General features: G+C 45.2%; 1 protein-coding gene across 2 annotated transcripts in view; it reads right to left on the bottom strand.

Annotated features, from left to right (window-relative positions):
- PCBD1 (pterin-4 alpha-carbinolamine dehydratase 1) overlaps window positions 1-23,970 on the bottom strand; it is a 158,457-nt gene that overhangs the window by 40,734 nt on the left and 93,753 nt on the right. For both annotated transcript variants that reach the window (XM_085607123.1, XM_085607113.1), the window contains one exon: window positions 21,065-21,145. In XM_085607123.1, coding sequence (XP_085463249.1) covers window positions 21,065-21,145 — 81 coding nt within the window. The remainder of the gene's footprint in view (window positions 1-21,064; window positions 21,146-23,970) is intronic.

Below are 23,970 nucleotides of genomic sequence, written 5' to 3'. Positions count from 1 at the left end.
GGCCTCCATGCATGGGACCTTTGCCATCGCCTAAGCACCAAATTAAAAGTCTAGGCATCTGGCTCGATAAGACCCTCTGCTTCAACTATCAGACCACGAAGCTTTCGGCTATTTGTTTCGGTCTCTTACGTCTGATCAGAAAAATCCTTCCCCTACTTCCCTTCCAAGCCAGGAAAATTATGGTCCAAGCATTAATTGTATCCTGTCTGGATTATGGGAATGCACTCTAACTTGGCGCTCCTCAGTCCACCTTAAATAAATTACAGGTTATTCAAAACTGTGCTGCACGTCATCTGACACAGATCCCCCGTAGACAATCAGCCAAACCTGCCTTGATGTCCTTACACTGGCTTCCCATCCGCGCCAGGATCCAGTTCAAGGCCATGTGCCTTGCACACAAAGCTTTCTGGAAACACGGCCCCCAAATTCTACACTCTCTGATAGTCCCCTATCAACCGAACAGGTCTCTCCGGTCCAGCAACACTTTCCTTACCGCGCCCCCAAAAGTCCGTAGAGCAAAATGGGGCGGTCGGTCTTTCACTTTGAATGCCTCCAACCTTTGGAATACCCTCCCACTTACGCTTCGTAGCGAACCCAATATTGTTCCCTTTCGCAAACATCTCAAGACCCACCTTTTTCTTTCAGCTTTCCAGTGACCTCCTTTCTTTCTGCTCTCTGCTGTCCTTAAGCGCTACGAGGCCTCCGGGTAGCTACGCGCTATATAAATATAACTTCATTCATTCATTCATTCATTCATTCATTCATTCATTCATTCATCTTTCAATAGTCAAGAGTTCAGAGATTGCTTAGAGCATGTGAATATAAAGCATCAGAAAAGTACACCTCTGTGGCCGCATGCCAACAAACTGGTTGAGTGTTTTAGGAGTACACTAAAGAAAGCAATGCAGCCTGCTATTCTTGATAAGCTCAATTTGAAAATTGTGCTGATTCCTACCTTGAAAGCTTATTGTTCAACACCTCACTCGACCACAGGTAAAAGTCCTGTGACAATGAAGTTCAGGAGAGCAATAAACACCAAGTTACCTCAATGGACCAATCAGAAAAAGAAAGATGAGAAAGCAACTCATGAGAAGGACTTGGTTAACAAACAAAAGATGAAAGTGTATGCTGACAAAAGACGGCATGCAAAAAACATAGTCTATAAAAAAAGGAACTTGAGTGCTCGCACGACAAATGCGATGAAGAAAATGTGATGCACCATTTGATGAGGAACCTTTTCATGTGGTGTCTACCAAGGGCACATGGTGACTGCTCAGTGCCCTGGGAAGTCTATTATCATAGACTCTTTTTGTTTTAAGCCCTTACTAATCGTTCACAGGATCTAACTGTTGACGCAGATCCTGGGTCTGAAACGTCAGTGGCTGCTGTTGACTCTACACAGTTGACGCAGATCCTGGACAATGGTGATGAAGAGTTACCAGTTTAGAAAACAAGGTCAGGTCGAACAATTAAAGAGCCAAAAAGATCGATTGAAGGGAAATATAAATATATATATTTTTTATATTTAACAGAGGGGTAGATGATGTGTCTTGTGAGTTAGAAATTACGGAACCCTTTTGGCTCTGGATGGACTCCATTGAACTGTGTTGTAAGTGTTAGAGTGAAATGCAATGAAGGCTGGTTTAGAATGTTCAGTTTGCAGTTACATGCAGACAAATAAAGATGTGTAATGCCAAGCTCCGTGTGTGGCGTAGTCATTGGCAGGTACCCAGGCTCGGGAGGATGTTACAAGTCCTAGTCATGCAGCAGCCACAATCCTACTCAGGGTAAGAAGCAGGCAAACCCTAATTTAACCTGTTGTCACCCTCTGGTAGACTGGCACAGAGCAGTCAGGATTAACTTTAGAGGCAATGTGTAAAGTATTTGTGCAACACTTCAAACAATAATACACTGAAAACATCACACAAACAGATTCCATACCTGTTAGACAAATAGAGCCTTATGCATTAAATAAAACAAGACCAAGTTTACAAAAATCCAATTAGTAGAATTGGAGATAATGAATACACGGTTTAAGAAAAATTTGCGCATAGCAGCAAAGAGAGCTATTGGGGTCATCTGGTCGTGCCGGACTGGGACAAAGTCACAAGTTCAGGCTGACCACTATGGAGCGCCAGCGGGCTACAGGGACCCAGTTAGCTCTGCTGAACTAACTAGCACATGCATCAAAAATGCCATTTGTGATTCCTTATTAGCGAAAAATAAGGATTCGCTAATAAGGAATCGCAAAAGCCTTTGCATGTAGAAATCGCTTACAAAATAGCGATTTCTAAATATTTCTTAATTTCGAGTCGCAAATTGCTTGTCGCAATTAAGGAATACCTCCCCATTCATTCCTATGGGCCTAGAGGCCCATAGGAATGAATGGGAGGACGTTCTCAATTTGCAATTCTCAATTAGAGAATGGCAAATTGAGAATGCAATTTCAAGGGTGCAAGGGTGTCAAAACGACACCCTGTTGCACCCCTGAAATCGATCTGTGTACAAATGTTGCGCACACACATGTCCAAAGGACATGTGTGTGTGTAACCTATCACTTTGAAAAATGCACTTTCGTGCATTTTTCAAAGTTTTTCCAAACTGATCATCAAGCTTTTCTGACTATGTTTGCCAATCCATAGGCCAAAATGCCTCCTAGCATTGAAAGATGGGGACTACAGTTACAAGGGTACAATTATACCATTGTGCATCATCCAGGGAAGGATCAGAACCCTGCTGACTACTTTTCCAGAGGCCCATACAAGGTCATGGTATGGTCATGGATATTAATTTCATTGTAAAATCAAACACACCAGCTCTCATTTGATCAGCCCAGATTATCATTGCCACAAGTCATGATAGTGACATGTTAAAGTTGAAGGATATAATTACACATCAGTCATGGAACAAACACGCTCGACCGCTCACAAGTGATGGTGAATATACAAAATACAAAAAAGTCAAGGATAAACTGTCTATAACTCAGGAAGGAGTTACACTACGAGGGTCAAGAATCCCGGTTCTGGAGAGTTTGCAACAGAAAATAATTGAAGTGGCCCATTAAGGGCATCGTGGAATTGTTGCCACAAAACGAGCTCTCCGAGACAGATTCTGGTTTCCTTATCTTACAGACACTTATCTTGAAATGGAACAAGATCCAACCCACGAATTTTTGAAGTTACTAAGCTCTATTTTACAACAAGAAGTGGATAAAGGTTACATTGATGAGAGCACACAGAGGTACTTATTCAATTCCAAACCAAAAATTCCGCATATATATATGCTCGACCGCTCATAAGCGGTCGAGCATATATATTATTCGCTAATAAGGAATCGCAAAAGCCTTTGCATGTAGAAATCGCTTACAAAATAGCGATTTCTAAATATTTCTTAATTGCGAGTCGCAAATTGCTTGTCGCAATTAAGGAATACCTCCCCATTCATTCCTATGGGCCTAGAGGCCCATAGGAATGAATGGGAGGACGTTCTCAATTTGCGATTCTCAATTAGAGAATGGCAAATTGAGAATGCAATTTCAAGGGTGCAAGGGTGTCAAAACGACACCCTGTTGCACCCCTGAAATCGATCTGTGTACAAATGTTGCGCACACACATGTCCAAAGGACATGTGTGTGTGTAACCTATCACTTTGAAAAATGCACTTTCGTGCATTTTTCAAAGTTTTTCCAAATTACCACGAAGTTCAACTTCATGGTAATTTGCGCCCCCTATCAGCGAAATTGCTAATTATTTTACTTTAATGCATTGCATTGAAGGAATCTCAATTTGCGATTCCTTAAATGCAATCGGAATTTGAGAACTCGCAATTAATTGCGAATTCTCAAATTGAGAGTGCCTTGACCCTTCATGCATCGCAAATGCCCTTCTGCGGGCCCAAACAGACGATTTTTGCGAAAAGCACCGTTTGCGCTTGCAAAAATGGTTGATGCATGTGCCCCAAAGTACCTTAATGCAGGTTGCAGAGCGTTGCGTGGATCTGTGTTAAAGATGTGACGCCCAGCAGAGACGGTTCCGAGATGCAACAAGGCTGAAGTGCGAGGTCCTGATGAGGCAACGTCGAGGATCCTGTCAACGGCGCTTGAGATGCAAAGTCCGGTGTCGAGGATGCAAGGCGCAACCGAGACGATACATTGATTCTGATGACACTAACCCAGAGCCAATAGGAGTAACTTTCATATCGGGATGAAGGCAGACAGCTGCCTACACTCAACTCTGACAAAACCGAAATCCTCATCCTGGCCACCACCCCCTCGCCTGGCATGACTCCTGGTGGCCAGCAGCACCCGGAACCACCCCCCACCCACCCACCCACCGAGCATGCAAGCAACCTAGGCATCATCCTCGACTCCTCGCTGTTAATGAACCGGCAAAACAACATTTTCTCATCCTCTTGCTCCAACAAGTTCTACCTGCTCTAGAGGTTTTTAAAGTGGATCCCACTAAATCCAGGAGAACAGTCACCCAGGCACTCATATGCAGCAAGCTTGACCAAAGCAATGCACTCAATACCGGCACCACCCAACACGCCGAAAGAAATTGCAGAACAATCCAGAACACCTCCGCCAGACTTATCCTGGACATCCCCCACTTCAGCCACATCTCCATTCACCTGGGAGACCTTCACTGGCTCCTGATCAACAAAAGAATCACCTTCAAGCACATCATGCACGCCTACAAAGCCCTCCACAACACCGGACCTGCATCCCTCAACCATGCCTCTGCCTCTCCTTCTACACAGTCACCAGACAGCTCCACTCCGCCCAACTGGCCCTTGCCACTTTACCCATGGATCTGCAAGACCTTGGCTGGAGGAAGATCCTTCTCCTATCTCGCTGCAAAGACATGGAACTCTCTACCACTACATCTCAGGCAATCACCTTCACTGCATCAATTCAGAAGGACCTTAACACCTGGCTCTTTGACTGAACTGCAGAACCCCCCCCCCCCTCGCACCTTGAGACCCCAATGGGTGATTAGCTGCAATCTATAAGAACCCAGATTGATTGACTGATTAAGGGTGGTGATGCTGCGATGCAGAGTTTCGTCATCAAGACTGCCATCGACAAGGGATGCAAGGAGCTTGCGCCCGTAAAAAAGTTGCGCAGTGGTGGTTCAGAAAATGATGCGTCAGTCCTAGATGTGTGAACTGCTATCATGTGAGCCTTTGCAACTGGTCCAATCCATGCAACAGTGGCAATGCATCAGTTCTCCTCGGGGCTGCATCGCTCAACACAGAAGATGCCCCGAATTTCTAGATAGTTAAGAGGGCGACAGGCACTCTGTACTATAGGGGATTTGGGCAGTTTTTTGGCCCAGATTGCAGGGAAGCCGTGAGTGGGGAGTGGCGATGTTGAGATTTACTAGGTATAAAATTTCAATTGGGTGATAGCCAATTAAAGTGCACAGCTGGGTTTGAGAAGGATGGTACGCTAGAATGATCTGATTTGAAATATTACTTGTTAAGCGCACGAATGCCGTGGCGTCTTGGCGCGGACTGTGATAGATGAGTTACTAGCGTGAGATTCTAATGCCTTAGGTTTGAGAGAACAACCAGGTTTTCAACTCCTTCCTAAACATCCTCGGGTTAGGTTGGAGTCGCAGTGTAGATGGCATCTGATTCCAGAGTTTGGCCGCACAGAATGACAACATGCGGCCACCCCATCTTGCCTTATGTATTTTTGGGATACATACAAAGCCCTTCGTTGAGGATCTGAGAGGTCTAGCAGGGGAGTACCTTGTGAATAGCTTCCGCATCTCCCCAGATATTCCTCCATAGAGGGCCTTAAGTACTATTCAAAGAGCCTTAAAATGAGCTCTTTGCTGGACAGGCATCCAATGTAAGGCTCCAATATCCTCTGATGTTGGGCGTCCCTTGGGGATATTCAGGAGTAGTCTGGCAGCAGCATTTTGAAGTGATTGCAGCTTCCTTTCCTGTGCTTTATCACTTCCCACAAAGAGCGCATTGCAGTAGTCAATTTTAGATAGAAATAGTGCTTCTACTATGGTTCTCAGGAGTTTGTTTGTGATAAAGGGGAAGATTTTTCTCAGTGATTTTAGGAGAAAGAAACAGGAGGAAGTTAGTTGATTAACTTGGGCTGACAGATTTAACTGCTCATCTAGAATCACCCCCAAGTTCTTTACCTTGGTACCTGGACTAGGACAGGTTCCCGCCTCCGTAGGCCACCAGTTATTGTTCCATAATGGAGGTCCCTTACCAAATTCAAGTACCTCAGTTTTGCCTGTGTTTATTTTTAGGAAGTTTGAGCTCATCCAACTCATAATGTCCTTCAGACATACATGGAAGCTGTTGGCCACTACTTCTGCTGGTTGAGAAACCGAGATTGTAAGCTGCGAGTCGTCAGCATACATAATCAAGGAAAACCATGCTTTCTGATTAGTGTGGCCAATGAGGACACGTAGATGTTGAAAAGAGTTGGTGACAAGGCAGATCCTTGCGGCACATCACATGGGAGTTAAAAGGTATCAGACTGGAGGTTCTTCCAGTAAATGCTTTGTTCCCTATTATCTAGGAAGGAGGAAAGGAGGGCCAAAGCGGTATCCTCCATCCCTACGTCTCTCAGCCGCTGTACCAGCACTGTATTGTTCACTGTATCAAAAGCCGCCGAGAGATCCAATAGGATCAGAATCGCTCTGCCCCCTCCATCTACTATCCTCCGAATCCCCTCTGTAGCTAGCACCAGAGCTGTCTCCGTAGAATGACAAGATCTAAACCTGTGTTGAGTGCGGTCCAGCAGTACATTATCTTCTAAGTAGTGAGTCAGCTCTTTGTTCATCGCTTTTTCCAATATTTTTGCTGCCAGGGGTAACCTAGAAATTGGCCGATAATTTTTCGGCTCTAGGGGGTCCAGGGTTGGCTTTTTTAGGATGGGCCTTATACGGGCCGTTTTCCATACACTGGGATATTTACCCGTGCCTATAAATTGATTCAAAAGAGGGGTATGATGTGTGCTGATTGTATTAGCTACTAGATGGAACGTTACTGGTGGGCATGGGTCAGATGGCGAACCTGATTTTATTGATGTCAGGAGGTCATGAACCTCCTCCATTGTCAGGGTTGTAAAGTGTGACAGCCTCCTGGATGTTGTAAACACTTTTACATTTTCGGTGATATTTACTGGGACAATGGTGGCCGTATTTAAAATATCATTATAGATCAGCTGAACTTTACTCTGAAAGAATTTGACCATTTCATTACATAGGGCTTGATCTGGTTTAGGGCCGTATGCTGAGGTTTAGCTAGTGTATATACTGTTCTAAAAAGTTCCTTGGAGGAGTGTACCGCCTCACCAATTTTAGTTCTGTTCCTTCCTTCTACATTCCATTTTTAAGATTTTTAAATCCTGACTGTACCAAGGCGTAGTTGTTGATGCTCGTTTAACTATTTTGGTTTGTTCCTGGGGCAATACTATGCGCAGCTACTCTCACCCAGTTATCAAACTGGTTAACTGCTATGTCATTATGTAAGAGAGGCGGCCCGGGAATTAAAGCCTGTTCCAGATCTTACTTTTTTATCCGATTCCATTTTCCATTTACAATACCTCATGGCCCCAGTAGGCTAGCACACAGCGATGAAAATGGTTGTGCGGGCCTGGGGGAGGGGGCTCGTGACAGCGAGGGGGGGAGGAATGGGGGAGGCGAAGATGGATTTGGAGGATAAAAAGAAAAATCAGGCTTTTATCCTGGAATGTCAATGGCTTAGGGGATAAGGTGAAGCAGGGGATAGTTCTACAGTTCATTAAATGACACACCCCAGATGTAGTGTTGCTCTAGGAGACATACCTGGTAGGAAATACTGGTAGGCACTGGATAGGTGGGGTTACTGTTTGGTTGTACACTCGGGGCTCATTTCGGGATCACGGGGTTGGCATTATGATGTGTAAATCCTTCCCCATGTCAACTGAACATACCTGGACGGACGACCTGGGCAGATACGCAGCGGTGTCTGAGAAATGGGAGGGTGATCTACTGACCCTAGTGTCCGTTTATGCCCCCCAGGACTACAGGCCAGACGCTTTGGGCCTCGGGGAGCGCTATGACAGAGTTTCCAGAAGGAAGGTTGATTCTCGGAGGGGACTTCAACTCTGTGGTATGTGGAAAGCGAGATCGCCGTCCTTCCAGAGACCTGGGACCTGCCCAACGGGTACTGCCCACCTTCCTTGACGCTCTTGGATTAGTGGACGCATGGCGGATCCGCCATCCCATTGACATCCAGTTCACATTTCACTATGGGGTACACAATAGACTCTCTCGTATTCATTATATCCTTACGCCGGCGGACCAGGTTGGACACATTACAGAAATCAGATACAGGGCATGGGGCATATCTGACCACTCTCCCATATGGGTGCAGTTGGGTAGGAGTGAGGGACATCGCCAAGCCATCCCCGACAGATACAATATCCAAAGAAAGGACCACCCCCACGGCACAGGAGGAGGACTCGCCATCGCACCCAAGAGTTCCCTCTGACTCTCCACCTCCAGCACGAACAACCCCCTCTCCAACACAGAGCACCTCCACTTCCAGATCTAAACCAGCCCAAGAACCATGCTGCGCGGGACCCTAGTCTACAGACCCGCCAGCCCTCGCACCTTCTCTGGCACCACCATTGCCGACTGCGTCACACCCCATGCCATCGCCTCCATGGCCTACATTTCAATGGAAACCTGAACTTCCACCTGGACTAACGCAGCGACCCCGACTCCATAACCCTCCTTGACAACCTCGGACTGAAGCAGCTCGTCACCACCCCCACCCACAGAGCCGGACACATCCTCGACCCCATCTTCGCAGGAGGGACAAACATCCACTTCAGCCACACCACGTAGCCCCTCTGGACAGACCACCACTGCGTTCACTTCACCTTCAACTCCACCACCACAATCAAACCCACCCCACGCCCACCATGGAGGAGCTGGAGCAAGATCAAAGAGGAACACCTCACCAACACCCTCCTCCACGACTCCCCCTCTGCCACGACGGACGCCAACTCTGCAGCCATAGAACTACACTGCTGGATCGCCGGCTGCCCTGACAAGCTCGTACCCCTCCACCACTCCGTCATACAATGCCCCCTGAAGGCCGCCTGGTTCACCATTGACCTCCGAGAAGCCAGGCTCTCCTGGAGACACCTTGAGAAACTCTGGTGGAACAGGAAAACCAGAAAAGGCCAGTACTACAGACACACCATGAATGATTTCCACTAGCACATAAGAGCCACCTAGCGGACCTTTATCAAGTACAAAATCCACGCCAACGCAAGTAGCGCAAAGGAACTCTTCAATGTCATACAGCAAGTCACCAAATCCCCCAGCGTAGCCACAGACGTCTCACCATCTCAGGACCACTGCAACAAGCTCAGCTCCTACTTCCACCTGAAAATCAAGGCCCACTACGACAACTTCAGCGAACAGACGCTGGACACCACCCCCCCTCACCATTACCGACAACCAGCCGACCATCACCACCTGGAAACCTCCCACCACTGAAGACACCCCCACGACCATGAAGAACACCCACTTCAGGAGCCCCCACGGACCCCTGCCCTCCGCATATCTACCACAGAGCCATCGCCGCCATAGCACCTGAACTAGGCCAGACCATCAACGCCTCCCTCTAATCCGGCATCTTCCCCGACTACTGGAAGCGGGCAGAGATCAAGCCCCTCCTCAAGAAACCCTCGGCCGACCCGACCGACCTAAAAAACTACCAGCCCATCTCTCTCCTTCTCTTTGCAGCCAAAGTCACCGAGAGATTCATCAACGCCCAGCTGACCACCTTCATTGAAGGTAACGCCATATTCGACTCCTCCCAGTCCGGATTTCGCAGCAACCACAGCACTGAGACCGCCCTCCTCGCCGCCACTGATGAAATCCTCATGCTACTCGACCAGGGTCACACTGCGGCCCTCATCCTTTTGGACCTCTCCGCAGCCTTTGACACCGTCTCACACCGCCCTCTCACAGCCAGACTCCACAACGCCAGTATTCGAGGAACCGCCCTAGACTGGATCCACTCCTTTCTCTCCGGCAGAACCCAAAGGATCAGACTCCCACCCCTTCCTCGCCGAACCTACAGAGATCAACTGTGGAGTACCCCAAGGATCCTTGCTCAGCCCCATGCTCTTCAACAGCTACATAGCCCCCCTCGACGCCATTGTCAGACAGCATGGGATCAGCATAGTATCTTACGCCGACGACACCCAGCTCATCATCTCTCTCACAAACAACCCCGAAGACACCAGACTCAGCTTCCAAGAAGGACAGAAAGATGTCACAGCCTGGAGGAGCAACAGCTGCCTTAAACTGAACTTGGAGAAGACAGAGGTCCTCATCCTCGGATCCTGGTGGCCCCATGCCCTCGGAAACCCACCCACCCTGAAGGACCACACCTGGAACCTCAGCATCGTTCTAGACTCCTCTCTCACCTTGACTCGCCAGATCAACGCCGTTGCCTCCACCTGCTTCAACTCCCTCCGCATCCTCCCCAAGACCTTCAAGTGGATCCCCCCCTGAAATCAGAAAGACCATCACCCACACACTCATAACCAGCAGACTGGACTACGGCAACGCCCTCTAGGCCGGAATCAACAAAACCCTGCTACACAAGCTCCAAACCATCCAAAACACCTCAGCCAGACTCGTCCTCGGAACCCCATGACACGACCACATGACCCAGCACCTACAAGACCTCCAGTGGCTCCCCATCAAGAAGAGAGTAACCTTCAAACTACTCACCCACGCCTACAATTTCCTCCACAACATCGGACCCAAATACCTCAATGAAAGAGTCTCCTTCCATGTACACAAAAGGAACCTCAGATCCGCCGACCTCGCCCTGGCAGCGTCCCCACGCATCCACAGAACCAGAGCAGATGGAAGAGCCTTCTCCTACGTCACAGCTAAGACCTGGAACGAGCTCCCAGTCAATATCAAACGCTACCCCACTCTGCTCACCTTCAGAAAGAGCCTCAAGAACTGGCTCTTTGACTGATCCGGAGCTACACCTCCCCAGCGCCTTGAGACCCTCACGGGCGAGTAGCGTGTTTTATAAACCCCTGATTTATTGATTGAAGTAGGTAGAATAGCACCCATAAACCCATGGCACTTGCGCAACCTCGCTATCAGGCATAACATTATAGTGACGATTGAACACTACTTCCATGACAATGAGGGATCGGTGGACTTGGCGCAGACGCTCTGGGAGGCATTTAAGATGGTGGATAGGGGGCAGGCAATCTCTCAAATAAATGGGGCAAAAAAGAGAAGAATGCTGAACTAGTTAAGTTGGAAGGGGAAATTGTACAACTTGAAGGGGACCTGTTAGTGTCACACAAATCTGACACAACGTACAAGCTCAATCTTAAGAAGGAAGAGTATAAAAGCGTAGCTACGGACAGGGCTAAAACACTGCAAAGGGACAAACTCAGGAGGATATACGAGCACGGTGAAAGAGCAGGCAAATTACTTGCGTGGCTGGACCAACGGCATCAGGCAAATCGCCTGGTCACAGAGCTTACTGTTGGGACAGGGGAGACAATCACAGACACGCAGTTGATTGCGGACAAATTTGCCAAGCACTACACTCAGGTATATAAATCTTGTTCTACTTACCCAGCGGAAGAATCGAACGCCCTGTTAACTGATATACGGCTCCCGACATTGTCAGGGGCAGACAGTGATTCACTTGATAGCGAGCTCACGACTGAAGTGGTGGCGAGCGCTATTAGGAACCAATAGTCGGTGAAGGCAATGGGACCTACTAGCTACAGTAGTGGTGATACATAAAGAGGGCAAACCCAGGGATCAGTGCTCTTCATACAGGCCTATCTCACTACTGAATGCAGAAGCGAAGATATTGGTTGAACTGCTGGCTACATGCCTGGTCGGAATAATTTCTGGGCTGGTCCATCCAGACCAATTAGGCTTTATGCCTTCTAGAAATACCTCCCTGAGTCTCCGCCGGCTCCACAGTGTAATGGGGAGAGTGGATACGCTGAAAGAAAATGCGATTGTGATGTCCCAGAATGCCACCATGGCATTCGATACCATCGAGTGGCCCTATCTCTTCGCAGTGCTGGAAAAAATGGGATTTGGGCCTGGACTTATTGGGTGGGTGAAATTCCTCTAGTCGGAGCCACTGGTACAGGTGGTAGTGAACAATAAAAAGTCTGGGATCTTCACTCTTGGAAGGGGGATGAGACAAGGATCTCTTCTGTCGCCGCCGCTCTTTGCCTTGGCACGGGAGCTCCTGGCTCCGGAAAGACCCATTCGTCAGAGAGCTGAGATGGTTGGAGGAATGGGAAGATCGCATCTCCCCATTTGCCGATGACATCCTGTTATATCTAGCGTCACCGCGGGCTTCGATGAATAGAGTCCTTGACATATTTAGCACCTTCGGCAGATACTCTAGATATGCCATTAATTGGAGATAGTCGTTGCTCTACGTACTAAGGGGAGAGTTTCTGCTCCTGCCTAAGGGGTGTAACGTGACAGAGGCAGTGGATGGCTTTAAATACCTAGGCATATTTATTACTAGAGATCCTAAGGTATATTATGACCGTAATCTCGTCACCGCTGCGGCGACTCAAGAGTGACGTAGAACATTGGAAGTCTCTCCCGCTGTCCCTGCTAGGCAGGGTGGCGCTATTCAAGATCATGTCCCTACCTCGCTTTCTGTATATCTTACACGACTCACCCACTCTTGTTTTGGCGACCTACTTTGCAGCAATAGAGAACGAACAAAGAGCTCTCCTATGGGTAAAGGGGACACCACGAATATAATTTCCCAAACTGGTTCGGGGATGGTACGACGGAAGGATACCAAAATATACTATTGGGCTGCGCAGTTGGCAGCTATAAACCAGGGCATATAAAGACCACTCGATGACCCGGGATACCAAATGGTCAGATGGCTCTTCCCGGGAGGTTCCTACATCAGGGCACTTTACTCCAGACTCGCTCATTTGCGACTGACGGGACCCACGTCGCACTCAGTCCAGATTTGGCACACGACCCCCAAAAGTCTGGGCTGGGACAAGAAAATATCACGCAAGCCACTGTTTCGCCTCCACCCCCCAGGGCTTAGACAAATGGGATCTGATTGGGCTGTCTAAGGTGGGTGACCTGTGGAAAACGGTAAAGTGGTAGACTTCTCATTGCTGCAACATGAATATGATCTAGCAGACTCTGAACTATTTATATACTATCACATGCGACATGCATTGTATGCAAATATCCCGCTAGGGAAGACACTACCCGAAGCAACGCCACTGGAGGACAGACTCCTCAATGGCTATATGCACAGGAAATCAATATCCCTCACCTACTGGAAGCTAATTAATCATGCATCCTACCCCCTTGTGTGGCTTCGAGAAAAATGGGCTGATGACCTACCAGAGATGGACGATGAAGACTGGATGGAGACACTCGCCTCCCCCAGGGAAGTCGCAATCTTGTCAGGGTTTAAACTGGTGCAATTACAAATTCTTCATAGAATATACCATTCTGGGCCAGCCTTGGTACGGATGGGGTATGGTGAAGACTCCAGCTGTAGGCGAAACTGTGGGAAGGAAGGCACCTTCATACATATCCTGTGGGAGTGTGCCAAAATCCATAAGTTCTCTACAGATGTGCGCAAATGTATGGGGAAGGTGCTGGGTCAAGCTCTAAACCTGCTCAATGTGGGGGAACCAACGGATCCAAGTAGTAAGGAGAAAATCTGGGCAACCCTGGGTTTTGTGGTAGCTCAGCGTAACATTGCCAGAAGGTGGTGAGCGAGGGAGGCCCCTGGCCTAAATCCATGGAAACAAGATGTGGACTGGTGTATGTTTCGGGAAAAAATAGTATATATCTCTAGGGGGTGCCCGAAAAAGTGGTCTTAAATATGGACTAGATAGAATGCCTATCGTGGAAATATTTGTGTTCCCCCTGTTCTTCCCCCAACTCCCCTCCCCCGATGAGGCTGAAATTGCTAATCATGTAGAAATCTAATAGCTACGTCAGTTGAAAACAAGTGTACCATCCAGAACTCACCTGTACTTATCTACATATTCTGAAAACCCAATAGCTGTATATGTCTAACTGCTTGGTTACAAACAATAAAAATAATTATAAAAAAAAAAAACAGAAGAGGAATCAGTTTTGCTGGCAAGCACCTTAGGCACACATTCAAGGGTCCAGGTCGAGCCCCACTTGGAAAGACAGACTCACAGATGGCAGAGTACAGGAGCTGGAAGCCTTTTATGTCCCGGAGGCTTCAGATCAGAAGGTCAGTCAGCTAACCCTTGGAGTCGCTCTGGGTTCTGCAGCCACGTGATGCAGGTCCAGTCCTTCTCACCCAGGCAGGAGGGAAGCAGGTCAGCACAGCAAAGCAGGAGATCAACAAAGCAACAGTCCAGCAGAGTGGCAGTCCTTCAGCAGGATATCTGTCCTTTTTGGCAGAGTATTCACAGGTCCAGCAGTGTACTGAATTGGTAGTGTCTATGGTCCAATACGTAAACCCAGTGGTGGCTTTGAAGTGGGGGAGGCTTCAAAGACAGGTCTCTGAAGTGCACAGAGGCCCTGCCGTCCTGCCCTGGCTCCAGACTCATTACAGGGAGGGGGGAGTATGCAGCACTGTGTGAGAGGACAGGACAGCCTATTCAGGTTAACAAAATACAGTATTGACCCCGCTCTCACCTGTATTACAGTCCCAATGCAATACCATTCTCTCAGCTCTTCCCATTACTCCTCCAGGAATCATCAGGAGAGTATGGGACTCGATGATGCGCAGCTTACGTGGAAATATGGCTGTTTTTCACTAATTTTTATAATAATGATTTTAGTAATACCTCGAAAATCAATTTTCTGTCTGTATTTGAATATTTGTTAGATTTGCAGAATGACATTCCGGCCCAAGGCCTACTAGCTGATTACTGTCTGGCAGGAGATTTTAATGTAAGATTGATTTCAGATGCTGATGCCACGTCCAACTGTGCCCCTTGGGGCAGGAATAGTCCTGTTTGGTACTGATAACAGAGGGGCAGAATTGAGTAGATATTTGGATTCTCATAGTGTACTTAATGTATTGGATGTTTGTTGGGGCTGCAGGACAAACTATACCCACATGCAGGGGCAGAGGCTGTGCCTCCACAATAGATCATTTCTTTCTTACACCTAACCAGGAAAAGTGTTGTCCTCCACTTATGGGGATCATAATCCACTTGAAGTAATATTTCCCCTCCCCCATGAGGATAAACTAAGAATGGAGTGTGGAGCCCGCAATTTCGATACAAGTACTGAAGGCCTAAGATTGAAATAGAGAGCTGTGGATCTCGCACAGCTCTTCCATATCTTTATTAAAGGAGAATATAGCTCTGGTTGAAACCTGTTTAGCTGACACGGATTTGGATCACCAGGTGCTTCAGGTGTTCACCCTATTATTTTCAAATATTGGGAGTAAGTTACTATACCACCCATGGGAAATTTCCCTCCAACCCCACAGGGTTTAACCAGGAGTACTCTGATGCCAACCATAAATTATGCAGGGCACTCACTGCTAGCCCAAGGGAACCTGTGGTAGTAGCACAATGTTGCAAGGAGTATAAAAAAACGAATCCCTGGAAGGAAGCGGGATTTACTGCAGAACCTCTGGGACCCACTTGCATTCTTCACAGCTACGAAGAACAGTAAATCATTCTAGAGGGAGGTGTCTGCAATAAGGAATGAGAGTCAAACCGGATCCCCAATAACGTGCCATTGCCAGTAATATCTGGGAGGCACACTTATCTAAAATCATGCTGCTATTGATTATCCAATCATTTTGTGTCCGAAGTGAACCGGGGGGGGGGGGGGGGGGGGAGCTTCTCTTTCCCTAAAGGAGGTGGAAGATGCCATTGGTGAAAGTTTGGGTGGAAAAGCACCTGGAGCAGATGGTGTCCTAATTGATCTCTTTAAGCATTCCCCTGAGTTTTGGGCATCTTGCTGGTGAATGTTTTTAATGGTCTGACCCACTCCCCATTACTTAGTACATGGTCAACCTCCATCATTGTGCTTATTTTTAAAAAGGGAGATCGTACTGAGCCTAATTATCATAGGCTATTCTCCCTAATCGATACTACAGTTAAGATTCCTGGGAGGGTTTTATACAATTGAATCAGAGAGTGGTCAGCAGAGAAGTCTGTTATATACCCATGTCAATGTGGTTTTAAGAGTAGAGTTGGGACCATTGAACAATGTTTAAACCGGTCACTGATTTAGAAATACAATTGCTCGTCAGTCGCCTATATATCTAGCCTTTATGGATTTGATCTCAGCGTTCGGTTGTGTAAATCGTTTGAAGCCTTGGTGCACTTTTTGCAGATAGATATGAAGGCCAAGAATAGAATTACTGCAGAAGGCGAGGTCACATCGGCAATAGATGTCGTCCGGGCAGTGAGTCAAGGGAGCGTGTTGGCACCTCTTATTTATTGTATATAACAATAATCTTCACCTGTTTGTAAAGAACATGACGCTGGATATCCCAATATTCAATAGCTCTGCATTAGCATCACTTTTGTATGCGGATGATGCAGTTTTAATGGCACGTGCACCTGAAGCAGGTTACCATATAATGCCTCAGCTATTGTTTTCCACATCTGAAGCATGAGAGTCCTGAATGTCCCTGTTAGTTAATAGGTAAGGGTGTGCTAACTTGTCCATACTGCTTTAAACATTCACTGGAAACAGTAGGCCTCATGCCCATCCACAAAGATTAGAGATATCTCTCCTGCGAAGGCCATGAACCTCAGTTCACTGCTTTTCTGATAAACAAGTCACAAAGCCCCAGCTCTCCGGCCCGGTCCTCTGCATGCACATCTTTTCGAACATCAAGAAGATGTAGCAATAACAGGATGCATCTGACATCTAGAAGAACAAGATGGCGTAAGAGTAGGGGTTGGGGCTAACTGTAACTTTCCACAGTTTATCACTTGATGTTTTGCTTGCCTTGGAAACTAAGACAGTGACGTGGCTTAAAGTGACAACCTTTCTATGCACTATGTACCATATAAAGAGATTTCGCCTTAAAGCTTCCGAGAAGTGACTCAAATTGTTTTTGATATAATGTTCAACTTTTTGTTATGTTTTACGGTCAAGCACCTGCCAAAGTTAGATCCGGCGTTCAACGGTTACCATTAAAAGTGTATAATAGGGCCACTTACCGGCCCATTCGTTGATCACCTCACACAGTGGTTTCCAGAGTGTAGTGCTCACAGTTAACTGATTTATTTAGCATTTTTGATAAAGGTTATAATGCTTCATTGTACTTTGATATTCAATTTCTTTCTCTCTCTTTGCATTGCAGCGATTTTAAAAGTACTAGATTGCATGGTTTTGCTCATGATCTAAGATGCGTCTTTGACAATTGTTACTTGCTAGATTGCATGGTGTTATTTTTGATTAATGATGGGCATTTGACAATTGATTGGTTGTTTAAATAAATAGTGTCACTCCTGACTAGATTCCTGCATTTCCAGATGTGTGTCTTGTTATTTCAGACAGCACATATCCGTGCCAGTTTATGTGGAACAAACCACTCTCCAACATTTGATGACCACGAGAAGGGGCATGCATAGGACTTTCCGGAATGTAGAGAGGGAGACCTCCCCAGTGGCTGCGGCCGGAGTTTGCTTCTCGCTGGCTCTTCCTGACTGAACCACCGGACGCACACGAGTAAGTCAAAGAGTTTTTGGTTTTTCTCTTTGCCTTGCCTCTGTGTAGTGTTTGGATGCAGTTGGTTGAGGGCTTGCAGGTGCCCCACTTCCTAGATTGTATGGTGTTCTTTTTGATTAATGGCACAATGAACTATCTTGCAATGGGTTTTATTGCTGACCTTGATTTCACGCCATGCCCGTTTGATAGGATTTCTGGGCAAACAATGATGCATTTTACATTTATTCGTGGATTATATGTCATGTATTCAAAGCAATTTTTGATTTCCTTTTTAGGAAAACGTTGAATCATTAATTCGAGGGATGCCCTGAACATGCTTTTTCATCTAGAGGAATAGGAAGTGATTTTTTATTTGGTCGCTTTTCTGAAAGCAGCTGCAAGAGCATGTGGCACTATGAGTACTTTAGAATGGTTTTTTTGGAACTGTATTGTACTTTTATGGATACAATTTGTATTTGAATAACGGTTTTGAGCTGAATTGAATTTATTCAGTTGTAAGTGAGGCTGGGTCCAGCTTCTCCCTCCCATTCTGCCAGGATGGCCCATCAAGTCATACCTTCATACCCAAGCTCCCATTGTGTGGCTGTCTAGGGGGAATAAACAAAGCCCAGCTGTCACGCACCACAAACATGTGACCAGAGACAGGCAGCAGGCACCACATGGCTAAAGTAAGAAAATGCTAACTTTCTAAAAAAAAAAGTGGAATTTTCAGAATTGCAATTTAAAACCTAACTGCACCATAAGTTTGGATTTTAAATTGTGATTCCAGAGACCTCAAACTTGGATAGATCATATCTTCCCATTTTGAAATTACTCTTATATAATTTAATAAGGTTATCTCAATGTTATCCTTACTGTAGTGAAAAACAAATGTAAGAGTTTTTCACTTCCAGGCCTAACTTTGGGGTGACTTACATGTAAAAAAAGAAAAGGTTTGGGCCTGGCAAAAAGGTGTATTTAACCAGGTCGAAATGACAAATGACAGTGTAAATCGCCTTCACAGGGTATGCAATAGCAGGCCTCCAACATGGTTTGAGTGGCACAAGCAGTGCTGCAGATCCACTAGTAGTACTTATTTTACAAGACCTGGGAACAAGTAGTGCTCTTTACTAGGGGCTTATAAGTAAATTAAATATACCAATTGGGTAGAAGCAAATTTTAACAGAGGAGAGAGCACATGCATTTTAGCACTGGTTAGCAGTGGTAAAGTACTTGGAGTACTAAGGCCTACAAAATGGAATTCAGCAAAAAGAAGGAGGAGGATGGCAAAACGTTAGGGAGTGACCCTGCAGAAAGGGCCATTTTCCAACACCTACCCTGTCAAATCCTCTTCTTCCCCACACTCCCAACTAATAGGATTGTTCTCTCCTGTCCCATACTCACCGCTCCCCTATATCACTAACGTAATAGGACAGTTCAGTCCAGTCCTTTCACTGCGCAAGACAGAAGCAGCCACTGCAGACTAACACAGCAAAGCACTCAGCAAAGTGGTAGTTCCTCCTCACAGCTTCTCCAGCTCTTCTTCTTGGCAGTCTTCTTGGTCCAAAAGAGTTCTAAAGTTCAGTGGTTTGGGCTCCACTTTTTTTTAGCCCAAAATCCATTGTCCTCTCAGGCAGAGAGCGTCTGTGCTTAGCCAGAACCAGTTCTGCCCTCTGTAGTGGCTTACTGGCAGGAGGTGGAGATGGCATTGTCAGAGGCAGACCAGGTCCATTCAGGTGCAAGGAAATCTGCTCCCTCTACTCTAAATGCAGCCCAGGTCTATTCAGCCCTTTCCCACCCACCTAGACTATCCCGAGGCACTCCTGCTCCCCAGCCCCTGTTATCCAAAATCCAGACAGTCAATCCACAAACCCATCAGAGGCCTGCTGGATGGCTGAGCAAGAAAATACCTATTTTCTAAAAGTGGTATTTTCAAACACAGAATGTAAAAATCACCTTCACTAAAAGATGCATCTTTAGATTCAGAGTTCAGGCATACTAAACTTTATTTTCCTACCTAGTTCCCAGGGCCAGTTATGTTTATAAGATGTTATAAACAAACTCCCAATTCTGTCCTATGGGGAACAGGTAGCCTTGCAATAGTGAAAAACAAAATTGGCAGTAATTCACTATCAGGACATGCCACACAACCAGGGCATGTCCTACCTTTCACATGCACTGCATCCTGCCCACAAGGGTACCTTGGGCCTACCGTAGGGGTGACTCACATGCAAGAAAAGGGAAGGTTAGGGCCTGGCAAGTGGGTGCACTTGCCAAGTCGACATGGCAGTTACAAACTGCGTGCAGACTCTGTAGTGGCAGGTCTGAGTTACCTTTTCAGGGCTACTCATGTGAGTGCACAATCAGTGCTGCAGGCCCACTAGTAGCATTTGATTTACAGTCCCTGGCAAACTCAGTGCACTTTACTAGGGACCAACAAGTAAATAAAGTATGCCAATCATGGAAACACCAATCCATAACACAATTTACACGGAGGGCATATGCACTTTAGCACTGATCAGCAGTGGTAAAGTGCCCAGAGTCCTAAAACCAACAGCAGGTCAGGAAAAAATAGGAGGAAGAAGCAAAAAGTTTAGGGATAACCCTGCAATAAGGGCCATCTCCAACATGCGTGTACTGTTTCAAGATCTATTTACCCAAGTGCTAATGCAAACAGGTAATGCTGATCAGCTAAAAGTTTGTTTCTGCTGACCTCAGGGCTGCTTGATTGTGTGTTGTTTATTTTCCGAACTGCCCTAACAGGTACTGCTGATTAGTTAAAAGCTTTCTTTCCTGCTGATCTCAAGGTGCGATATGCAGATGGAGGATTTCAGAAAGATGTGGGGAGAAAAAGGTCATAAATGTCCATAGAGAAACTGCAGAAGAAAGTGGTGTACTGACGAGACAGGGAATGATGAAGACACTCGGAAAGCCATTGCCTCTTCCAGAGAACTTAATAATATTTAATTCAGTCAAATATTTTCAGAATTAGAAACATTTCATTTCTAATTATTCGCGGTTGCTCATGTATATGAAGTAGCAAACAAGCATTGACAAACCCAATTCCGGTCTACTGTAGGAAGCACAGGGTTTTAGTCTGCATAATTTAACAGACACCCTTAATTCCATAGGCCACATCTCTTGAAAAGCATTCCTATTTAAAGCTTCTTTGGCCATGCCCCTTTTAGAAACCTCTCCACCTTTTTTTATCCCACTTAAAGTTCCGATCAGATGTTTTTATACATTCTATGTCTATTGAGAAATGACTTGATACGCAAGGGACCTGGTGCCTTACACATTAGTTTGTTCTCAATGTAACATAGCCAGTGGTGTACAATAAACAAATTGTTTCTTACCTTATTATAAACATTAAACCACTCTGGATGGTGGTCCAGTTTTTCAGCCTGCAGTGCCACTCTGGTCATGAACCCAAACGCCTGTCAATCAGAGAAGTAAAGTTAAAATGTAATATACATTGTAGTGCATTGTTGTTTTATTTGTGTTGTGCTTCATTCAGTGTCGAATATTACCAGTGAAGAGGAAGGGCAGTAAAGAAAATGTAATATCTCAATGGCAACCCAAGAAAACTAACCTATTTGTGTATGTATTGTTCGTTCTGATATTCACAAAGACCACATTTTCTTTATCACTCAAGCATTAAGTAATCCATTAACAATTAAATAGAAGAAAAGAGCACCAAACTGTACTGTGTTTGCCACGGCCTAAAGAATTTTTCTGAATGTGCTAATCTGGTAGAAGCAGGTTCTCACCAGATTACATTTCAGTCCTACTTCAGTCATGCAGTGCTTAGCTTATTTCAGAACGGCTGAACATAAATGACTTTCCCTGCACTTTTTAGAAAGCAAACCAGGTAGGGTGGCCTGACCACCACCAAAGATGGCTGCCTAGTTGAGAGCTCTGCACAGACCGATACTTAACGCCGGGAAGATGATAGCATGGAGGCACATGATTATGTGGATGCTGAATGTGGCATCCTAAGCCAGGAGAGGCTTTCTTTTGTTGTTTGCTCTGCAGCTACGGTTACCGATGTAGGCTTCGGTCGCAGCTGCCCTTTTGTTCATATCGACATTTCTTTCCGAGCTCCTGTGACGGACCTGCATTTCTCGAGCAAATGCTCTGCTGTTTTTTCACAGTAATCAGTGCCTATTTATATGATGGTACAGCCTGGATGCTCATTTACAGTATGTATTTTTGACTTTGGATCTATTATTTTTAATTGGCATGGTATCTGTGATGGAGTTCTACATCTCTGAATTATGTTCCATCATGTTGTTTTGACTTTGAAAAAATTATTTAACAAAGAAACCTATTTTTTTAATGATGTACTATTTTAAGGACGTTCATTATTCCATATTACATCTTTTGACTACTAATGATTCACACATATTGTACTTCCTTTGGACACATTATATGTTTTATATTGCTTCTCATTGACCTTGCATGTGTAGGTTATGGAAGATAAAGAATAAATCTTCTCTACTTGCAGCTATACCCTAAAACTTGAGGTCCTGTATGAAATCAATGTGGATAACTGTGTCTAGTGAAATTATGTCTTCTACCATACCTAAACAGGTTATCGCATATTCCTCCTCCTCAACATTACAAACTGACTTATCTGATACCAGGAGGCTCAAACATGACCCTCCCTTACCAGACAAGCCATCCTTTCCCATTTCTATGGAAATACTACTTGAAGAAAAGCGTGATGGGCCCCTTTGTTAAGAAAACCAATAAATGTATCAAGAACTTCAATGAAAACTGGTCTATCACTGAAAGAAGGGTTTCATAGGTGAAACAGAGTGAATGATATGCAGGAGGACATGCATATATTGGTTCACTACAAAAAGAGGTATACAAATATAAAAATAAAAAGAAGTTAAAAAAGGCAGTCAGAAGACTTGGAAAACAGGAATAGGCGTAATAACCTACACATGCATCGCCCTCTAGAAAAAAAGGTGGGCAACAATGCTGTCACTTTTTTTGCTTCTATTTTACCTCAACTGGTTGAATCCACACCATCGACTATATTAAACATTCATAGAGCACACACACTTAGTCAGGGTCTAGCTCCAAATGCTTCTTCTCCCAACCCCAGGGGCATTATTATCCTATTTCTAGACTTTAAAAGATTTCTTCAAAGCAGTTAACACTGCAAAAACTTAGAAACAATTGCTTTGGTCAGGCAGGATGATTTTCCTCACTTAAGATAATGACAAAGCTACTCCAAATAAAGGAAAGAATTTCTTGACCTTCATCCATCTCTCCACTCTTAAGGGGCTCGCTATGGACTGTTTCACCCATGCGTGTTCAGGATAACCTAGAAGAGAAGACTATCACTTGTAATAATCCTGCAGATCTTAGGAATGCTATAGGAGACCATATGAATGAGGTCATGGATAGATCTAATCTTTCTTGACGTTAAAAGCTAGCTTCATTAATGCCTACAATGTAGTTGCATCCTTTTTATTGTGATTATATTTTCTTCTGGTCAAATTTTTGCTTCTTCTATCTTTTGTAAATATGATTACTTAATTTATGTCTTACTCCTTACCACCTTTTCTCGCTTTAAGCTTTTTACATTATCTGACATCCTTATTTCTTAACTTTATGTTCACCATCCACTCTGCCGTGTTCTTGTTTAGCTCCCTAGTTGTGTCAGCATTTCCTGCTGTCACCACCTACACTCTTTTTCATTCCAAACAGGTACGTTCATCTCAGTGCTTATTTGCTTGACATGAACGGTCTTGTGTCTTTCCTTCCATATACCCTTTTCCCTCGTTTATGCTCCTTGGTGTACTCAACTTTTTTGCAGTAGTTTATTATTCATTTTGTTGCTCTACTATGTTCTTCCTAAAGCCCATGTAGGTTATTTTAACACAATTCAGAATTATTTCATGGACCATTAAATGTTTCAATAACCCCATAAAGAGGCAGAGAGTTTTCTCTTATTTGGATACATTTAATCCTGATCTTGTTTTGTTACAAGAGTATCATATCACTGAAGTCGAGGCTTTGGAACTTAAAGGTTGGGTGGGCACAGCTCGTTTCTCCTTCGATTAATAAGAAAAATTGAATTTCTAGTCTACACAACAGAAAATAGGTTTCAAAGTCTTCTCTCATGAAATGGATTATTAAGGTAGATGGATTATTGCTAAATTTATTATTAACAAGATTCCTTTGACACTTTTCAATATATATATGGTCACACGCATGATGAGTACAATTTTTGGTCTAATGTTGC

The sequence above is a fragment of the Triturus cristatus genome, chromosome 1_2 (assembly GCF_964204655.1).
Source record: "Triturus cristatus chromosome 1_2, aTriCri1.1, whole genome shotgun sequence".
NCBI lineage: Eukaryota > Metazoa > Chordata > Amphibia > Caudata > Salamandridae > Triturus > Triturus cristatus.
The sequence above is the reverse complement of the archived record's forward strand: the minus strand, read 5'-3'. Positions and strand labels throughout refer to the sequence as shown.